The sequence below is a fragment of the Halichoerus grypus genome, chromosome X, assembly GCF_964656455.1.
Source record: "Halichoerus grypus chromosome X, mHalGry1.hap1.1, whole genome shotgun sequence".
Taxonomy (NCBI): domain Eukaryota; kingdom Metazoa; phylum Chordata; class Mammalia; order Carnivora; family Phocidae; genus Halichoerus; species Halichoerus grypus.
The window spans coordinates 44,043,916-44,063,596 of NC_135727.1; the positions used below are offsets into that span (position 1 = coordinate 44,043,916).

General features: G+C 44.1%; 2 protein-coding genes across 2 annotated transcripts; one reads left to right on the forward strand and one right to left on the reverse strand.

The window, feature by feature from the left end:
* Positions 1-2,954: 2,954 nt before the first annotated feature.
* On the reverse strand, positions 2,955-3,558 carry LOC144380371 (histone H2B 1/2-like). Its single transcript, XM_078064007.1, has one exon. It carries the CDS (start codon positions 3,453-3,455, stop codon positions 2,955-2,957), a length of 501 nt encoding a protein of 166 aa, XP_077920133.1. The 5' UTR covers positions 3,456-3,558.
* A 644-nt stretch (positions 3,559-4,202) lies between these two features.
* LOC144380372 (histone H2B type W-T-like) lies at positions 4,203-4,622 on the forward strand. Its single transcript, XM_078064008.1, has one exon. The coding sequence runs from the start codon at positions 4,203-4,205 to the stop codon at positions 4,620-4,622; it is 420 nt and encodes a 139-aa protein (XP_077920134.1).
* Positions 4,623-19,681: the final 15,059 nt, after the last annotated feature.

Genomic DNA, 19,681 nt, shown 5'->3' on the forward strand with positions numbered 1-19,681 from the left:
TATTTTCCCGTGTCGATGCTTATGATGTGTTAGCGAAGCAGGAGCCCTTCCCTTATATCATCTTCTTAGTAACCACAGCATTAGACCATGATTGCTCACCAGGTACATTTTTCCTGACTCACCCACTGAAGCGAATAGTCAGATGTATTCACTTTCCACTCTGGACTTCAACATCGAACCCCATTTTCTTTCTCTTTCCCAGATTTCGTGCGTGCCACTCACACTTGCATTCCCAGTCTTCCAACCACAGCCCAATTTGGGTGCATTTTAACCTTGTTTTCCTAGTGCTCCCACTGGATCGGAAATTACAGACGCAAAAGAGCCCACGTGTGCCCTCCCTCCCCGACACACATCACACATATCCTAATGGATTCCCATTCTTTTTTTTTTCTTTAAGTTTTTGTTTTAATTCCAGCTGGTTAACATACAGTGTTATATTAGTTTCAGGTGTACAATATAGTGATTCAACAATTGCATATATCACCTGGTGTTCATCAGGACAAGGACCCTCCTTAAACCCCATCACCTGTTTATCCCATGCCCCCCAGCCCTCCTTTCCCCTGGAAACCATCAGTTTGTTTTCTATAATTAAGAGTCTGTTTCATGAGTCCTCTCCCCTTCCCTCTGTCTCTCCCCTCCCCTCACTTTGCTCATTTCTTTGGTTTCTTAAATTCCACATGTGAGTGAAATCCTAAGGGTCGTGATCCAGCTGTCACTCGCCCTCCTGGCTTGCCCAGTGCCGAGTCAGCTGACTTTCAAAGCTCCAGGCTCCAAGTCCCATTGGTTATACAAACTCACGGTATTCAGCCCTTCTGGTTTCCACAGCCAAACAGTATGGGTATTAGCGTCCCCTGTGTGAGCTCCCTGGTGCGAGGGCCCATTTCTCTGCCCTCTCCCCATGCACAGCTCCCTCCTTCCTGTGGGCAGCCTCCATCTACATTTCTGACCTTCCTAACCTTTCAGATGCAGCTTCCTCCCTATATTTAGTTGTGGGGTTTCTTCTTCCAGTCCTTGGGTTGCTCTCTGGTTTATTTAATATTTGAGGATGATATCTAGTTTTAAATGTGGGACAGGGTGAGCTCAGGCTCCTCCTATTCTGCCATCTTCCCAAGCTCTTCTGGATTCACGTTCCTAAAATGACTTTTTAAATAATATGATATGTACGAGACCAATGTGCATGAATAACTGAAAAACCACTGTAATTCATGTGGTCCAAAAAGGCATTTTGAACCAGCAGCACTCAGCATGATAGAAATTAAGTGACTTATGAAACAGAATTTTATTTTTCTAAATGGTCCACAGTCCTTTCTCTGAAAAGGCATATGGCTCTGAAAAGAATTTTGGCTTCAAAAATTTAGTTCCCCATGTAAATGGCAATTTCTAAGGACCCCCCACAGGGATTTACTGGCACTTCATTTTATGGTAGCTTTCCTTGGGTATTTATGCAGCAAAACCCCCATCCCATTTCATATCCCTTTGGCTTTATCTCTCGTCTAATGGGCTCAAGAAAAGGTTGGATTGCTCTAGTTTACCTAGCTTTTGTCTCACTGTTTGGCTCAGAGTGACACCTTTCACAGGTTTCTACATTCAAATCAAAGGTTATTTAGAATTTATTTTAAAAGTTCACATGGAACACACAGCACACATGAAGAAATAGTGGGTTTTCCTGCAACTTGTAACAGATTTCAAAGGATTGAAGCCCCCACCCCTCCCCCCGCCAGTGTGTTCTTCCTTCACAGATATATAGGAAGCTAGAAGTCAATTAAATGGAAAGCACTTGGATAATCACCAACTACTTTGAAATTCAGCATGTACCTAAAGGAAAAGGAAACAAAGAAAGGAAAAAAACCCATGCACCAAGAAGAAAAACACAATGAGCCTTAAAGTGCATTACCATTACCCTCAGTCTTCCTATCCATCAAATCACTTGAGGTAGAGGAAGGATTCACCTTAGTTCTCTTAATTGCCAAACAGCCTCCTCTTATTTTGATGTAAAACCATAGGGACAGGTCCCACTGTGACATCTGCATGTTTACACTTCAACCACCCTGGTTGAAAGGAAGAGCTTCAACAGAAACCCACAGGCACACGGACAATCACACCACCTTCCCCCTCAATCTCCAGGCTGCATGACACAGGAAGGCTGTTATTGGTTCAGCCCTAGTCACCCCACCACCCTTTGGGCCAATGGCCGTGGATCCTGCGCTGCCAGTTGCTTATTGGCTGCTGCTAGCGGAGGCTGGGAGCACAGCTGCTCTCATTGGATGACCCCGTCATCCAGGCATAATTGCAGGGCAAGAAGCTTTTTGTGTCAAAAGGGAAAGATGATAGGCTCCCCAGGCACACAATCAGATAAATTTGAATGAAGTAAAGTATGGCTTTCTCTTATTTTATTTATGTATTTATGTATTTATGTATTTATGTATGTATGTATTTATTTATTTATTTTTATTTTATTGTGTTTCGTTAGTCACCTAAAGTAGGCCTTTCCCAAGGTCGGGAGCTTGAGTAGGGCATGATTCTGCATAGTTTGAGTTTTCTGCATGGTGTTTGGGCCTTCTTTCATGTATTTCACTGAATTAGGATGAGGGGATACGTTGAGGGATTGTGAATGGGGTAAGTGTGAGTTTTGTATCTGCTACAGCGCTTCACTTGTTGCTATATCAACACACTCGAAAATTCTCTAGACGATACTACTCTACACAAGTGGGAGAAGGAGAATACAAAAGGCAAGTAAAATTATTGTGGCCCCAACTGTGACGTAGAGTCCCGAAGACGCTGACCTGAAGGAATGGGCCACTTAGGAAAGTGATAAAATGCGACATGGTCAAGGAAAATCATAACAGACTGCAGCACACACATATATTAAAGTGGACTTGCGCACGGTAAAGGTGTTTGAAGAACGGGCAGAATGGCACAGGTCGAAACGCTAGAGTAGGTGGCACTCTGGAGAGTTACAGGTCTCTTTGTGCCAAGTGAGGTGGCTCTGAAAAGAGCCTTTGGTTTGCGAGGTGGTCAGGTGGTCCGGGGGCAGCTCGTTTGCGTCTGTTGAACCTGATGACGGCCTTGGTGGCCTCAGACACGGCGTGCTTGCCAATCTCCCCGGGCAGCAGCAGGCGCACGGCTGTCTGGATCTCCCTGGAGGTGATGGTGGAGCGCTTCGTGGTGCGGAGCAGGTGAGAGGCCTCGCTGGTGATGCGCTCGAAGATGTCCTTGACGAACGAATCCATGACGCTCACGGCCTCCTGCGAGAGGCTCAGGCCGTCGTGAACATTCCTCAGAACCCTGGGGAAGTAGGTGGCGAAACTGTCGGGGCAGCGGCGACGGCCGCGGCGGCCACGGCGGCGGCCTCCGCGCTTCGGCTGCTTCTGCTTCGGGCTCTTCGGGTCCGCTGCCGTGGGCTCCTCGGTGCCGAGGCTTTCCTCAGAAGAGGTCTCACAGCCAGGTTCAGCCATGTGGGGCTCGCCTTCCCGACAGCTCAGAAGGAAGGGCACTGGCGGCAGCTTGAGCAGCGCAGGCCCATTTATAGTCGCTTCATTTCCTGACGTCACCGGCAAGTCCTATCTGATTGGACAACATGCAAAACCAAGAAGCGGGTCACTGAGCCAGGTCCTGTCAGATCTGACTGCTTGCCCTCGAGCTTGACGTCTCTTCAGTCAGAGTCGGAATCAGGCGTCCTCTAATTTTCTTGTGACGGCCTCCAGAAAAATGTTCAAACATTCCTTGTAAAGGTGTAGTTTCCTCCAGATTTCCAGTATGAAATTTTTTTTTTAAAGAGAATCAGAGAGAGAGGGAGGGGAGTAGGGGGATGGGCAGGGGGAGAGGGAGAGATTCCCAAGCGGGGTCCAAGCTCAGCACAGAGCCTGAAGTTGCTCTGTATTTCACAACCCTGAGATCGTGACCCGACATCTGGAGGTACACTACTTCTTTACACGGAATGTTTGAACTTTTTTCTGGAGGCCGTCACAAGAAAATTAGAGGACGCCTGATTCCGACTCTGACTGAAGAGAGGTCAAGCTCGAGGGCAAGCAGTCAGATCTGACAGGACCTGGCTCAGTGACCCGCTTCTTGGTTTTGCATGTTGTCCAATCAGATAGGACTTGCTGGTGACGTCAGGAAATGAAGCGACTATAAATGGGCCTGCGCTGCTCAAGCTGCCGCCAGTGCCCTTCCTTCTGAGCTGTCGGGAAGGCGAGCCCCACATGGCTGAACCTGGCTGTGAGACCTCTTCTGAGGAAAGCCTCGGCACCGAGGAGCCCACGGCAGCGGACCCGAAGAGCCCGAAGCAGAAGCAGCCGAGGCGCGGAGGCCGCCGCCGTGGCCGCCGCGGCCGCCGCCGCTGCCCCGACAGTTTCGCCACCTACTTCCCCAGGGTTCTGAGGCATATTCACGACGGCCTGAGCCTCTCGCAGGAGGCCGTGAGCGTCATGGATTCGTTCGTCAAGGACATCTTCGAGCGCATCACCAGCGAGGCCTCTCACCTGCTCCGCACCACGAAGCGCTCCACCATCACCTCCAGGGAGATCCAGACAGCCGTGCGCCTGCTGCTGCCCGGGGAGATTGGCAAGCATGCCGTGTCTGAGGCCACCAAGTCCGTCATCATGTTCAACAGATGCAAATGAGCTGCCCCCGGACCACCTGACCACCTCGCAAACCAAAGGCTCTTTTCAGAGCCACCTCACTTGGCACAAAGAGACCTGTAACTCTCCAGAGTGCCACCTACTCTAGCGTTTCGACCTGTGCCATTCTGCCCGTTCTTCAAACACCTTTACCGTGCGCAAGTCCACTTTAATATATGTGTGTGCTGCAGTCTGTTATGATTTTCCTTGACCATGTCGCATTTTATCACTTTCCTAAGTGGCAGATTCCTTCAGGTCAGCGTCTTCGGGACTCTACGTCACAGTTGGGGCCACAATAATTTTACATGCCTTTGGTATTCTCCTTCTCCCACTTGTGTAGAGTAGTATCGTCTAGAGAATTTTCGAGTGTGTTGATACAGCAACAAGTGAAGCGCTATAGCAGATACAAAAGTCACACTTAACATTCACAATCCCTCAACGTATCCCCTCATCCTAATTCAGTGAAATACATGAAAGAAGGCCCAAACACCATGCAGAAAACTCAAACTATGCAGAATCATGCCCTACTCAAGCTCCCGACCTTGGGAAAGGCCTACTTTAGGTGACTAACGAAACACAATAAAATAAAAATAAATAAATAAATACATACATACATAAATACATAAATACATAAATACATAAATAAAATAAGAGAAAGCCATACTTTACTTCATTCAAATTTATCTGATTCTGTGCCTTGGGAGCCTATCATCTTTCCCTTTTGACACAAAAAGCTTCTTGCCCTGCAATTATGCCTGGATGACGGGGTCATCCAATGAGAGCAGCTGTGCTCCCAGCCTCCGCTAGCAGCAGCCAATAAGCAACTGGCAGCGCAGGATCCACGGCCATTGGCCCAAAGGGTGGTGGGGTGACTAGGGCTGAACCAATAACAGCCTTCCTGTGTCATGCAGCCTGGAGATTGAGGGGGAAGGTGGTGTGATTGTCCGTGTGCCTGTGGGTTTCTGTTGAAGCTCTTCCTTTCAACCAGGGTGGTTGAAGTGTAAACATGCAGATGTCACAGTGGGACCTGTCCCTATGGTTTTACATCAAAATAAGAGGAGGCTGTTTGGCAATTAAGAGAACTAAGGTGAATCCTTCCTCTACCTCAAGTGATTTGATGGATAGGAAGACTGAGGGTAATGGTAATGCACTTTAAGGCTCATTGTGTTTTTCTTCTTGGTGCATGGTTTTTTTTCCTTTCTTTGTTTCCTTTTCCTTTAGGTACATGCTGAATTTCAAAGTAGTTGGTGATTATCCAAGTGCTAGTGAGCAATCATGGTGTAATGCTGTGGTTACTGAGATGAAGTAAGGGGATGGCTACTGCTTCACTACTTTGAAATTCAGCATGTACCTATAGGAAAAGGAAACAAAAAAAAGCCCATGCACCAAGAAGGAGAACACAATGGGTTTTAAAGTGCATTACCATTATCCTAAATCCTCCTACCCATGAAATCACTTGAGGTAGAGGAAGGATTCACCTTAGTTCTCTTAATTGCCAAACAGCCTCCTTTTATTTTGATGCAAAACGATAGGGACAGGTCCCACTGTGACATCTGCATGTTTACACTTCAACCACCCTGGTTAAAAGGAAGAGCTTCAACAGAAAGCCACAGGCAGAGGGACAATCACACCACCTTCCAGTTGTTTATTGGCTTCTGCTAGCGGAGGCTGGGAGCACAGCTGCTCTCATTGGACGACCCCGTCATCCAGGCATAATTGCAGTGCAGGAAGCCTTTTGTGTCAAAAGGGAAAGATGATGGGCTACCAAGGCACAGTATCAGATAAATTTGAATGAAGCAAAGCAGGCCTGTCACAAGGTCAGGAGCTTGAGCAGGGCATTTTTCTAGATGGTTTGATTGAGTATTCTGCACGCTGTTTGGGTCCTCATTTATGCATTTTTTTGAATTCGGATAATGGGATATGTTAAAGGAGTGTGAATGGGTAAATGAGATTGTTATAGATGCTACTGCACTTTAATTATTGCTATACCACACATTTTGAAAAAAACTCTCTCGATGATACTACTATACACATGTGGGAGAATGAGAATGCGTGAAGTAAATAAAATCATTGTGGAAATAATTTTGACCGTAAAGATCTCTGAAGAGGCTGACCTAGGGGAATACCTACTAGAAATGACCATTTAGAAAAGTGAAGAAATGCAGTATGGTTAAGAAAAATCATAACAAACTGCACTAAAGACATATATAAAGTTGAGCTGATAATGTTTTTAACATTTCTTTCACAATAAGAATTTTTAAAACTCGGCAGAACGGCACAAGTCCAACACTAGAGTAGATTGCACTTTGGAGGGCCACAGGTCTTTTTCCACCAAGTGAGGTGGCTTAGGAAAGAGCCTTTGGTTTGCGATGTGGTCAGGTGCTCCTGGGGGAGCTCATTGGCCTCTGGTGTACCTAATGACGGCCTCGGTGGCCTCAGACACGGCATGCTTGCCAGTCTTCCTGGGCAGCAGCGGGTGCATGGCTGTCTGGATCTCTCTGGAGGTGATGGCGGAGTGCTTCCTGTAGTGGTATGAGGAGCTCTCCTTGGACACAACCCATTATCCAAGGGATTCATAATCCTGTATTTAGTTCTATCTTGTTAACTTTTTTCTTTAAGTTGCCATAATCAGCATAATTATTTGATGCCATCACTGTATCATTTACCTCTATTTGCCAATTCATTCTATTATCATTCCTTCTTACATCCCACATCTTTTTCTACCATCCTCAATTACATTCTTTACAATTGCTGTTCGTTTGGTGCCAGTTGGTGTAAATACTCTGAGTTATCATTTTTTCTTAAATGTCTTTACTTCTGAGTTAAAGTCTTAAGGTAACCAGAATTGAGATGGGGTAAGGTGTGCAGGGCATTAAATAGGGATTTAATCTTCTGAAATCCTGAAAGGTGTCACTTATGTACCTACCTCTTCTTACATGATATTCCTACAGAGGCAATGATGAAAAATGTTAACCCATGGGAAATGGAGTTAGACAGGGTCCATACCACTTTGGGTGGCTTCGAGGCTTACCCGGGTATATTGTCACACACCCCTGGGAATTTTGGTTAAGGAAAAATCATGTGCGTAATTATTGTGCTGATTTTAATAATTGGACTGGCATAATGAATATTCTTTCCCTTTTAGGAACTCAGTGTTCTTTCTCACATGGGGTAATCTCAGACATTGGAGAAAAATGGAGATATGGGGATCTCAGCTTCCCCATTCCTTGACAGCATCAATGATTAGATGGTGGCTCGTGAACAAAACCCAGCTGGGATACCTCTCCATTCCATTGAGGTGGCTCTAGCCGTAGTGTCAAGCGAACAAACAAGCAGAGCACAATTGCACAAGAAGTCGAGGAAGTCAACTTCCTTTTCCCTGCATCATTCCATCCCCCAAGCTAGCATTGTTCTCGGCCGAGAAGAAATGGCCCAGCTAGTAAGAATTCCTCTCACCAGGGAAGGAAAAATGGAGTGAGTGACCAGCTTCTCTAGACAGTCCTGGCACTGCATGAAGGTCTACCTTCAGTTTTACCACACCCATGGCAGCAGAGAGAGTTGGCTAGCTACAAGGAATAAAAGCCGAGCGTATTATTAGCACATACACAGCTGGACTGACTGCAGTTTATGGAGAATTTTGTGCGGACAAACTGAGCAGTTTCCACCACTGATGGAGTCACTGGCTGGGTGCACAGATGCTGACAACCGTCCCAGTGATATTGAAGGGTCCTAAAGCCAGCCATATGTCACTACTTGCGCCCCCTTGCCCCGGACCTCTCTCCAAACGACACCCCTACACAGACCCCGCCCTGCCAGAGCCCAGACCCACATGAGTAACCATCCAAACTCTCTGCAGCTGCACAAGTGTAGAACAGTAGCCACCTGGATCCTTTCCCACCTCAACCAGAATCCAGGAGTTAAGCTTACAGACAATCCATTTTTCTAGCAGCCGTGCAAGAGCAAGAGACCATCTTAGGTACCCATGGCAGACCCACCAGCTTGCGTGCACTCGGGGCTAGCCCCTCTAGCTATCTATGCACCTGCATGCCGTGGCCTGATGCCTGTCATTGGCATCTGCTAGGGCAGGTACGCACACAGAGGGGACTGTGCGGTGATGGGTGAGCACTCTGACAGCCAGGCCCCTGCCAACAGCTGCTTATGGATAAGAATCATGCTCAGGCTCCTGTCACTGGCCTGCAACTCCATGCCCACCTACAGATAGCACCTCCAGGTTCTAGTTGGAGTGGGATGACTGATATATTCAAACAGTTAAAAGAAACTGCCAACCAAACATACTTTACCCAGCAATGCCGTCCTTCATAATTGAAGGTGAAATAAAGACTTTCTCTAATAAATAAGAGCCGAGGGAACTTGTCATGTCTAAACCTGGATCACAAGAAATGCCAGAAGGAGTTTTTCAAGCTGAAACAAAAGGACACTGATTGGTAACACCAAAATATATGAAAATATACAACACACTGGTAAAGGTAAGCATTTAGTCAGCTTCAGAATACCCTAATACTGTATAATGTGGAGATGTGCTGACCGGGTAACCTGAAAAGACAGGATAAAAGATAAACGTATTGAAATTTGCTGCAGTTTCAACAATTTGATAATGGATACATACACATACAAACACACACACTCACACTCACATAAACACACACTGTAAACAATGATGTAAGAAAAGTAAAAGGGTAGGCAATAACAGGATGGAGTTTGGGCTGTGACCAAAGTTAAGCTGTTGTCAGTGTAAAATAGACTGTTATACCTACGGGATGTTGTACGTAAACCTCACGGGAGCCACAAAGCAAGGATCTACCACACATACACAAAAGGTAAAGAGAAAGGATTCAAAGCACACCAGTGCAGAAAATAGTCAATTTAGAAAGGAAGGCAACAAGAAAGGAAGAAGTGAAAAGTAGAATTACAAAAGAGCCAAGAAACAAATAATAAGTTGGCATTAATAAGTCCTATCAACAATTACTCTCTTAATGGAGTGAATTCTCCAATCAAATGGCCTACAGTGGCTTAGTGACCAAAAAGCAAGATCTAACCAAATGCTGGTTAGAAGAGACTCACCTCAGCTCTAAGGACACAGGAAGATACAAAGTGAAGGATGACAAAAGATACTCCATGCAGGTGGAAACCAAAGAGACCAGGGTTAGCTATACTAATGTCGGCAAAATAGACTTTAAGCCAAAATGGTAAGAGGAGACAGAGATGGTCATTAGGTAATGATGAGGGGGTCAATCCCTCAGGAAGATATAACAATCATAAATATGCACTCAACATTGGAGCACCTAAATATATTAAGCAAATCCTTAAAAAACTGAAAGGAGAAATAGACAATAATACGATAATACAAGGAGACTCCAATACCCCAATTTCTTAAGGTTTTATTTATTTATTTGACAGAGAGAGTAAGCACAAGCAGGGACAGTGGCAGGTAGAGGGAGAGGGAGAAGCAGGCTCCCCACTGAGTAGGGAGCCCAACATGGTGCTCGATCCCAGGACCCTGGGATCATGACCTGAGCTAAGACAGACACTTAACCGACTAAGCCACCCAGGTGCCTCCAATAGCCCACTTTCAATATTGGATGGGCCGTCCAGACAGAACATCAACAAGGAAACATTGGACTTGAGCCATACTGTAGGAAAAATGGACTTAACAGACATATATAGAACATTTCATCCAACAGCAGCAGAATACACATTCTTCTCAAGTGCACACAGAGCGTTCACCAAGGTAGATCGCAAAACAAGCCTTAGCAAACGTAAGAACATTAAAATCGTACTATCTTTTCCAACTACAAGCGTATGAAATGAGATATCACTAACAGGCAAAAAGGTAGAAAATTCACCAGTATGTGGAAACTAAACAACATGCTTCTGGATAACACTTGGGTCAAAAAGAAATCAAAAGGGGGAATCCAGAAGCAAATGCAAATGGAATCACAGCATATCAAAACCTACAGGTTGCTGCTAAAGCCATTCTAAGAGGGACATTTACAGTGACAAACACCTACATTAAGAAACAAGAATGACCTCAACCTAACTTTTCAGCTCAAGGAGCTAGAAAAAAGAACAAACTAAACACAAAGTCAGGAGATGGGAGAAAGGAACAAAGATCCGAGTGGAAATAAATGTACCAGAGACCAGAGAAAAGGATGGACAAGATTAGTGAAACTAAGAGCTGGTTATTTGAAAAGAGAAATAAAATTGGTGAAACTTTAGCTAGGCTAACTCTGAAAAACAGAGAGAGGACTCAAATGAGTAAAATCAGTAATCAAAGAGGAGACACTACAACTGACACCATGGAAATACAAAGGATCATGAGAGATTACTACAAATGGTTATATGCGAACAAATGGATCACCTAAAAGAAATGGATAGATTCTTAAAACACACAACCCACCAAGATGGAATCATGAAGAAACCGAGAATCTGACAGGCCAATATCAAGTACAGAGATTGAATCATTACTCAAAACCTGCCAAAGCAGAAAATCCCAGGAACAGATGTTTCCCTGGTGACTTCTACCTAAACATTTAAAGAACCAGCACCAACACTTCACAAATTCTTCCCAAAAACTGGAGAGGAAGGAATACTCCCAAACTCATTTTACAAGGCCAGCATTACTCTGACCCCAAAACCGGATCAGAACACCATAAGAAAAGAAAATGAGAGACTAATGTCTCTGATGAATATAGATACAGATATCCTCAATGAAAGAAAAACCATTAGCAAACTGAATCCAAGAGCACATTAAAAAAAATCATTCACCATGATCAAGTGGAATTTATCTCTGTGATGCAAGGATGGTGCAACATAGGCAAATCAAAAATTGTGATACACTGCATTAACCAGACAAAGGATAAAATCATATAATCGTCTTAGTAGATGCAGAAAAGAGTATTTGATAAAACTTAATACCCGTTTCTGATTTAAAAAAAAAAAAAAAAAAAACCTCTGAGGAAGTGGGGATGGAGGGGACACACCTCAACATAGTAAAGGCCATGTGTGACAAGCCCACAGCCAACGTCATACTCAATGGTGAAAAGCTGAAAGCAATTTCTCTGAGATCAGAAACAAGATAAGAACGCCCACCTTTGCCACTTTTATTCTACAAAATATTGAAAGTTCTAGCCAGAGCATTTAGACAAGTAAAGAAATGAAAAGGCATCCAAATTGTAAGGGAAGAAGTAGAACTGTCACTATTTGCAGACAACTTAATGTCACATATTGAAAACCCGAGAGACTCCACCAAAACACTGTTAGAACTAATAAATGGATTCAGTAAAGTTGCAGGAAAATCAAACTGCAAAAATCTGTTGCATTTCTGCACGCTGCAAATGACCTATAAGAAAGAGAAATCAAGAAACCAATCCATTTACAGTCGTATCATAAGGAAGAAAACAACTGGGATTAAATTTAACCAAGGAGGCAGAAGACCTGTGCACTGAAAACTATAAGATGATGAAGAAAAAAATTGAAGAAGACACAAATAAATGGAAAGACATTCCATCCTCAGGGATGGGAAGAGTTGGTATCGTTAAATGTCTATCCTACCCAATGCAATCTAGAGATGCAGTGCAATCTCTACCGAAATTCAATGGCAGTTTTCACAAGAATAGAACAAACAATCCTAAACTTTGTATGGAAGCACAAGCAATCAATCAAACAAACACAAAGCCCAAAATAGCGCAGTCTTGAGAAAGAAGAACAAAGCCGGAGGCCTCACACTCCTGGATTTCAATCACTTTTACAAAGCTATAACAATCAAAACAGTATGGTATCGGCATAAAAACAGATGCCGAGATCCACAGATGAGACTATAGAGAGCTCAGAAAGAAATCCAGACATATACGGTCAATTAATTTACAAAAAGAGCCAAGAATATACAACGGGGGAAAGAACAGTCTCTTCAGTGGTATTGGGAAACCTGGACAGCCGCATGCAAAAGAATGGAATGGGATCACCGTCTTACACCATGGGCTAAAGATGAAATGTAAGACGCGAAACCACAAAGCGCCTGGAAGACATCATAGGTGGTAAGCTTCTTGACATCAGTCTTGGCTATTTATTTATTTATTTATTTTTGGATCTGACACCTAGAGGAAGGACAACAACAACAAATATAAACAAATGGGGCTACATCAAACTAAAAGCTTCTGCACAGCAAAGGAAATTGTCAACAAAATGAAAAGGCAACCTCCCCAACGGGAGAAAATACTTGCAAATCATGTATCTGATAAAGGGTTAATATCCAAAATACAAAATGACTTCCAAAAACTCAAAAGCAGAAAAAAGAAAAATCAAACAACTTGATTAAAAACGGGGCAAAAGATCTGAATAGACATTTTTCCACAGAAGCCTTACAGATGCCCAACAGGTACTTGAAAAGGTCTTCTATATCACTAATCAGGCAAAGACAAACCAAAACCACAACAAGGTAAAACTTCCCACCACTTAGAATGGCTATAACCAAAAGACTAGGAATAACAAATGCTTGTGAGGATGGAGAGAAAAAGGAAGTCTCGTGCACCGTTGGTAATGTATGGAATGTAAATTGGTGCACCACTGTAGAAAACAGCATGGAGGTTCCTCAAGAAATTAAAAGTACCATATGATGCAAACATTCCACTTTGGGGTATTTATCTGAAGAAAACGGGTACAGTGAATGGGCACTAACATGTTCATTGCAGCATTATTTACGATAGCCAAGATATGGAAACATCCTAAGTATCCATTTCAGTCCGCAGGATATGGCCTGGTTTTACATGATTTGAAGCCAGACCGACCTGGGTACAAATCCCAGCTTTACTATTTACCAGTTGTGTGCCATTAGGGAAGTTCCCTGAGCCTGTGCTGTCTCATCCGTAAAAAAGGGAATGAAAGTAGTAGCCACCTCAGAGGGTGGTTATGAGCATTAAATGAGATGATGGAAGTAAAATGCTTAGCACGAGAGATGTAATGAGCACTCAGTAAATTTGGGCTGTATCATTTCCTCCCACATGGCACAGGAAGTGAGCCCATTCACCCAGCCCTGGCCGTCCTCTCCACAGTCTGGTTAATTTCCTTCAACCAGGTACCTGTGAAGTGGTTATAAGGAGGGCTTTGTTGGCCGCTAAGCACCCTCCCACACTCCCTTCTCCTCTGAGGTTTTAGCCTTGGCAGACGAGGTGTACATGGCTTGCTTTTGCACTCCTTGCCACACGTGTTTTACTGACAACTGTGGTGGGTTGAGATCTCTGACATGTCTTTTCAAGCACCATCCAAGGCTATCCTGCCAACTCCGGCAGGCCCTTAACCAGTTGGCACCTCCTGTTCTTCAGCACATGTTTTAATAGAGAGCCCACTCTGCCACTCTTCTCCTTCCTAAGACAGCCGTGTTTTGCCACAAAACTAAAATGTTCTAAAAGTGTTGATCAGTGTTTTCGTTAGCTCTGCTGTGTCCGATGAATGATTCCCTGGAACTACCCGTCCACGCCCCCCACCACCAAACATCAGTGGAATGCAAGTAATGTTCTGACCAGTGGGTTGTGAGCAGCTTAGGAAGTCCACTCAATGTACGTCTCTCTGAGTCCAGGAAGGAAACCAACATCCCCTGTGGTTTTTAGGAAAAGTGGTTTGAACAGAACTTTGGGGATGAAGGGTGGGCCGTGGGTTAGAAGTGTGATAGAATGTAATACATCCCCAAGTGTGGTATACATGCCTCTGCAGGCGCACGAGATGGTTTTAAGTGGTACACAGATTTTTTTTCTTACAGTTAAGCAGTTTAGTTAGTGTGAATTTAAAATATACGAACACCATGTTATCCTGTGACGTTGCAGATATTATGGCTTAGGAAAATGTTTTCAAAAATCTTGAAAATACGTTCCTAAAAATAGCTATATTCAATAAACAATTGTATTGGTGATATGCACATATAGCCAAAAGGATGAAATTGTTAGAGGAAGGACTTTGCATGCCATCCAAATGGTTATAAGCTTCCGAGTCAGACAAACCTCATTCAAACCTGGTCTACCGCTTATCAGCTGTGTGACTTTAGGAAAGTAACCTAATTTCTCTGAGCCTCAGGGGAAAATGGAGTTGAATAACAGTACCAGCTTCACTGGACTGTTGTCAAGCTTAAGCCAGGAGCTTTACACTGTAGTGGTGTGAGGGCCCAAAACCTAGCGCCAGGTGGTCTGGTTTCCAGTCCTAGCTCTTCTGCTTACTAGCTCATTGACATTGAGCAACTTACTTCATCTTTCTGTGCCTTGGTCTCTCCGTCTGGAACATGGGACTCTTAGGAGGGTTAAATGAGTTGCCACATTTGAAGTGCTTAGAAATATTTCTAGTATATATTAAGCATTACGTGTTTCTTAGATTAAAAATACATGCATATAAAGCTCCTGACACCTGACACCTAGTAAGTCCTCGTGAAATGTTACCCATTGGTGGTTCTTTGTATTGCCAATGCCTGGAACAAATAAATCTACAGTCAGAGTTTGATTAAGAAGCAGCATTTAATTGCCCAGGACTCATGGAGAATTGACAGGGCCCAGCACCTCTCTGCAGTAAAAATCAAAACATAGGGCCCCATGGAAGCTGGGCCTTCTTAAAGGAAGGCCAGGAGTGGGGTTGGAGAGAGGGCCCAAGCTAGCTTTCTTTATCCTATTAAAATAGGTGTGGGTCATTCCAGTTAAGAGAAAAGGAAATGAAGCAAGGAGCCTAATGCCACACGGCCTGTATATGACAGAGCTCGGTAGAATGCTATCTTGATGGAGAACTCACAGCCCGAGGGGAGGAATAGAGAACTGGTCCACTGGGGTTCTGACGAAAGGGGGATACTTTATGGAAAATCTTATGGTAGAGGAATGGTGATGATGATAGTAATGTAACAGCAATACCATTAACTGAGATTCAGCCACTGTTACTGACTACCTCTAGACATTGTCCTATCTCCCAATCCTAAAAAAAAAAACCCTCTTCTGTGATACCATTAACACTCTCTTCCTACTTACTGACCGGTATCCCTCTTCTTTGAAAGAGTACCCTATTTCTATCTCCATTCCTCATTCACCACTCACTCCTCAACCCACTGCGGTTTGCCTTTTCTTTCCCAAGCCATCACCGCCTCTTCTGGGACTCTAGACCATCTGCTCTCCTCCGTCTTCCCATATTTATTCAGCAAATACTGAGTCCCTACCGAGCGCCATACATGGTACTCAGTCCTGATATATGACAGCAAATGAGACAAGGTCTCTCTTCTCAGGAAGTTCACATTCCAGGTAAAAGCAAAAATTGGATCTGCTGACTGAGTGCCCTCAAAAGCAGTTCACTGGATGATGGAGACGATCACTAACAGCGGGGCGCATGATGGTCATACCCTCAGAATAGATACTGTTAATCAGGGCGAACCTGTTTGAGCACCTTCTAAAGGTAGGTAGAGCAGAAAGCTCCAGGCAGCACACTGACATTCTTAATCTTAGGGCATCTTGGAGCCCGTCTTGTGAGAAAATGCAAAATCACTCACTCAGGGATTGTGACAACAACTCCTTTTGAAGAAAGAGGAATGAGTTGGAGAATGAAGTAGGGTGATTAGTGTCGGGCTTGCATTTCAATGAGGTTAAGAAATAGATGTGAATGCTGATAAAATTGGGAGTAAAGAAAGAGCTCAGATGAACTTAGAGCTTTCAGATCACTTCTGATTGGGGAAGGTAGGCCTAAACGACATCAGCAAACAAACCACACAATACGTATCTCCGGGCTACATACTTCTTCGAAGTGCCTCCAATGAAGGGCTTCCCTTCCACAAATTTAAGGAAATTTTAATATTGGAACAGCGATAATTTACTTAAATAAACCAAGAGAAAAGAGTGTTTGCAATGGCCGCTAAAGCTACTGAAAGGGCATGTTTCCTATCGAATAAGTGACCTGAAATGGCTCAGAAAACCAAAATTGTTATTCTGAGCACATAGATCTCAAACAAAATCTTAATACCACCTTTGCTGATGAAATGCTACTATCATTCTTATTAGAGCCCGAAAGTGACAAGAAATCTTTTTATCAGCATTACAGTCAAAAAGTATTTGCGAATATTTGGAAATTAAATTTTAAAAAGATTTAAACGCTAAAAAAAAAGAGAACCTAAATAGTTTTAGTTGATCTGATTGCACTGCACATGAGTAAATATGTACATGAGTAAATATGTCGTTTAGGCCGACCTTCCCCAATCAGAAGGTGGCTTATGACATTAACATAAGCTTTATCTTGGGAAACTCTACACTCTTAGAAATAAACAGGAACCTTAGCAGACTCTAAGCAAATGCAACCTGAAGTCAGGCATGGTCGTTTGTTTTTTTTACTCATAGACATATTTGCAGTGTCTATTCCAGATAGAGTAGATACCAAGAATTCTGTTGAGTGAATGAATGAGCCATATTTTCAATCTTTAGGTAGTAAGAATGGTGGGGGTGGGGGGACAAGATAAAGAAGATGACGAATTTAAATGAGAGGTGGTAAGAAGTAACCGAATACAGTTTTCTTAAGCACCAGGAAAATTATTTCAACTGTATGTCTTTTCTCCACATTTTCTTATGGACCTTGGTGGAGCGTGTGGATCTCCTGCGTTCAAGAACCGATCTTGCACTTACGAGTTTTGGGACTCTGTGCTCTCTGGATCTGAGTTGCTTCTGTAATAAACTAGTTATGATAGCATTGTTGTAAACACCAGATAAAATAGTACCTGTAAAAATATGCCGTAAACTAAAAAACATTGTATAGTGCGAGGGTGATATTATCACAACTATGACAGTACTGCTTTCTCTGCTATTGAAATAAAAGACCTGATTAAAGAAACAAACAAAACAAAAACAAGTAAATAAATAAAGAGGAACCACCAAAGCCGTTTTGTCAATAACATCTGCCAATATTTACTGTACACAACATTACGACAGAAATTTTCATAAATGTATTCCAGAATCCATTTAAAAATTGTAATAGGAACCCATTCTATGACGTTAACATCAATTTCAAATGCATATGAAAAATATTTTTTTCTATAAAAGCATAAAGGAGATTGACGTTGCTTCAGATACTTAAAAGTCTCTTCAATAACCCGCCTAACAGAAGTCAGATGGATTCTTATATCAGCTTCTGCACGTTATCTGTTGCCATATCACCCATAACGAACCTCTGAAAAATTCACCACACGCTCATGAGAGAATGAGAGAGAAAAAGGTAAACATCATTATAACAAAAATAACCCCCACTGAGGCTGACCTCAGAAATATCTAGCAGAAATGACTGCTTGGGAAAGCCAAGAAAAGAGGCATGGTTAAGGAGAGTCCACAGTTGTCCAAGGAATAAACTGCACTCAAATATACATTAAAGCAGTGCCGATCCTGTTTGGTTCAAAGTGAAACTACTTTAAATATCCGCAGAATGCCACAACAAGAACAACAACTCTAGAGTTCGTCCCACTTTTTAAAGCTACAGGTCTCTTTGTGCCAAGTGAGGTGGCTCTGAAAAGAGCCTTTGGTTTGCGAGGTGGTCAGGCGGTCCTGAGGCAGCTCATTCGCGTGCGTTGAACCTGATGATGGCCTTGGTGGCCTCAGACACGGCGTGCTTGCCAATCTCCCCGGGCAGCAGCAGGCGCACGGCTGTCTGGATCTCCCTGAAGGTGATGGTGGAGCACTTGGTGGAGCGGGCCAGGCGAGAGGCTTCGTCGGCGATGCGCTCGAAGATGTCCTTAACGAACGAATCCAAGATGCTCACGGTCTTCTGCGAGAGGCTCAGGCCCTCGTGAACCTGCTTCAGAACCCTGGGGAAGTAGATAGCGAAACTGTTGGGGCAGCGGCGGCGGCGGCGGCGGCGGCGGCGGCGGCGGCATTGGCGCCTTGGCTGCTCGTGCTTCGGGCTCTTCGGGTCCACTTCTGTGGGCTCCTCCGTGCCCACGCATTCGCCAGAAGAGGTCTCACAGCCAGGCTCAGCCATGTGGGGCTCGCCTTCCCGACAGCTCGGAAGGAAGGACAATGGCGGCTGCAGAGGGGCGCTGGCCCATTTATATTCACTGCATTTCCTGACGTCACGGGCAACCTCCATATCTGATTGGACAAAATGCAATGCAGGGAAGTGGGGCTCTATGCCAGGCCGTGTCCCCTGTGATTGCATACCCTCGAGCTTCACATCACATCGGACAATTAGAGAGGGAAATCCGGTGCCCTCTAAACTTCTTGGGACCTCGGTCAGATAATCTTTCAAACATTCCATTTCATTGTGCATTTTGTCTGCTGATTTTCAACATCAACACAGTAACAGATCTTGGGAGAGTCTTGTTTTTATTGGAATACTTTATATTGCACATCATTACCTTATTTCTGATAAGCAGTAAGTGCCATTGGAGCAGGACATGCTAGAAACCAGGATGCTCTGGAGACCCAGAGTCAATGTGTCCATCTCTTAAAATGACAGCAAAGGTAAGGTGGTGGTGATGGAAACACATGAGTACATTGGGAGAGAGGAAGAAAATGATGCCTGGGCTTAAACAGTTAATGAATGTGTAACAGGAGGTAGCAATATGTGAGCACCTTCCCTTTCTATTCAATTACTTTGTGTGTGTGTGGGGGGGGGGGAGGGACCCTTTTTTGGCAGGTAGGGAGCAGCACACAAGAAAGGGTGGCATAAATTGGACCAGTCCCTTTTCATTTATCTACCCAAAGACGGTATATTAAGGAGTTACAATTAAGAGGTAGGGGGGGATTTCAACTGGTCATAAGTAATTACACATCTCATAATAGCTCCTCGTGGTGCTAGTTTGTAAACGCTGTAAGGAAGGGCCAGCAGAATGGGATAAACCAGAGCTGAATCTTATTTCCCCATGTTTTCTGCACAAAGCAAGAGGTGAGGATATGAGATTGGCGTGGTTGTCTGTGGAACTGCTGAAATGCCTGGTGAAATGCCCTCTGAATCTTCAGGTATGTCCACAAGAGATAACAGGAGATCCCAGAAATTCACAAGCAGAGCTCTCATGTGCATGCCTGGCCTGCCCTGGTGGGGCAAGACCAGAGTAG

Bases quoted from the DNA above. Each gene is read 5' to 3' on its own strand.
- LOC144380371 (XM_078064007.1), bottom strand. From the start codon at position 3,455: ATGGCTGAACCTGGCTGTGAGACCTCTTCTGAGGAAAGCCTCGGCACC.
- LOC144380372 (XM_078064008.1), top strand. From the start codon at position 4,203: ATGGCTGAACCTGGCTGTGAGACCTCTTCTGAGGAAAGCCTCGGCACC.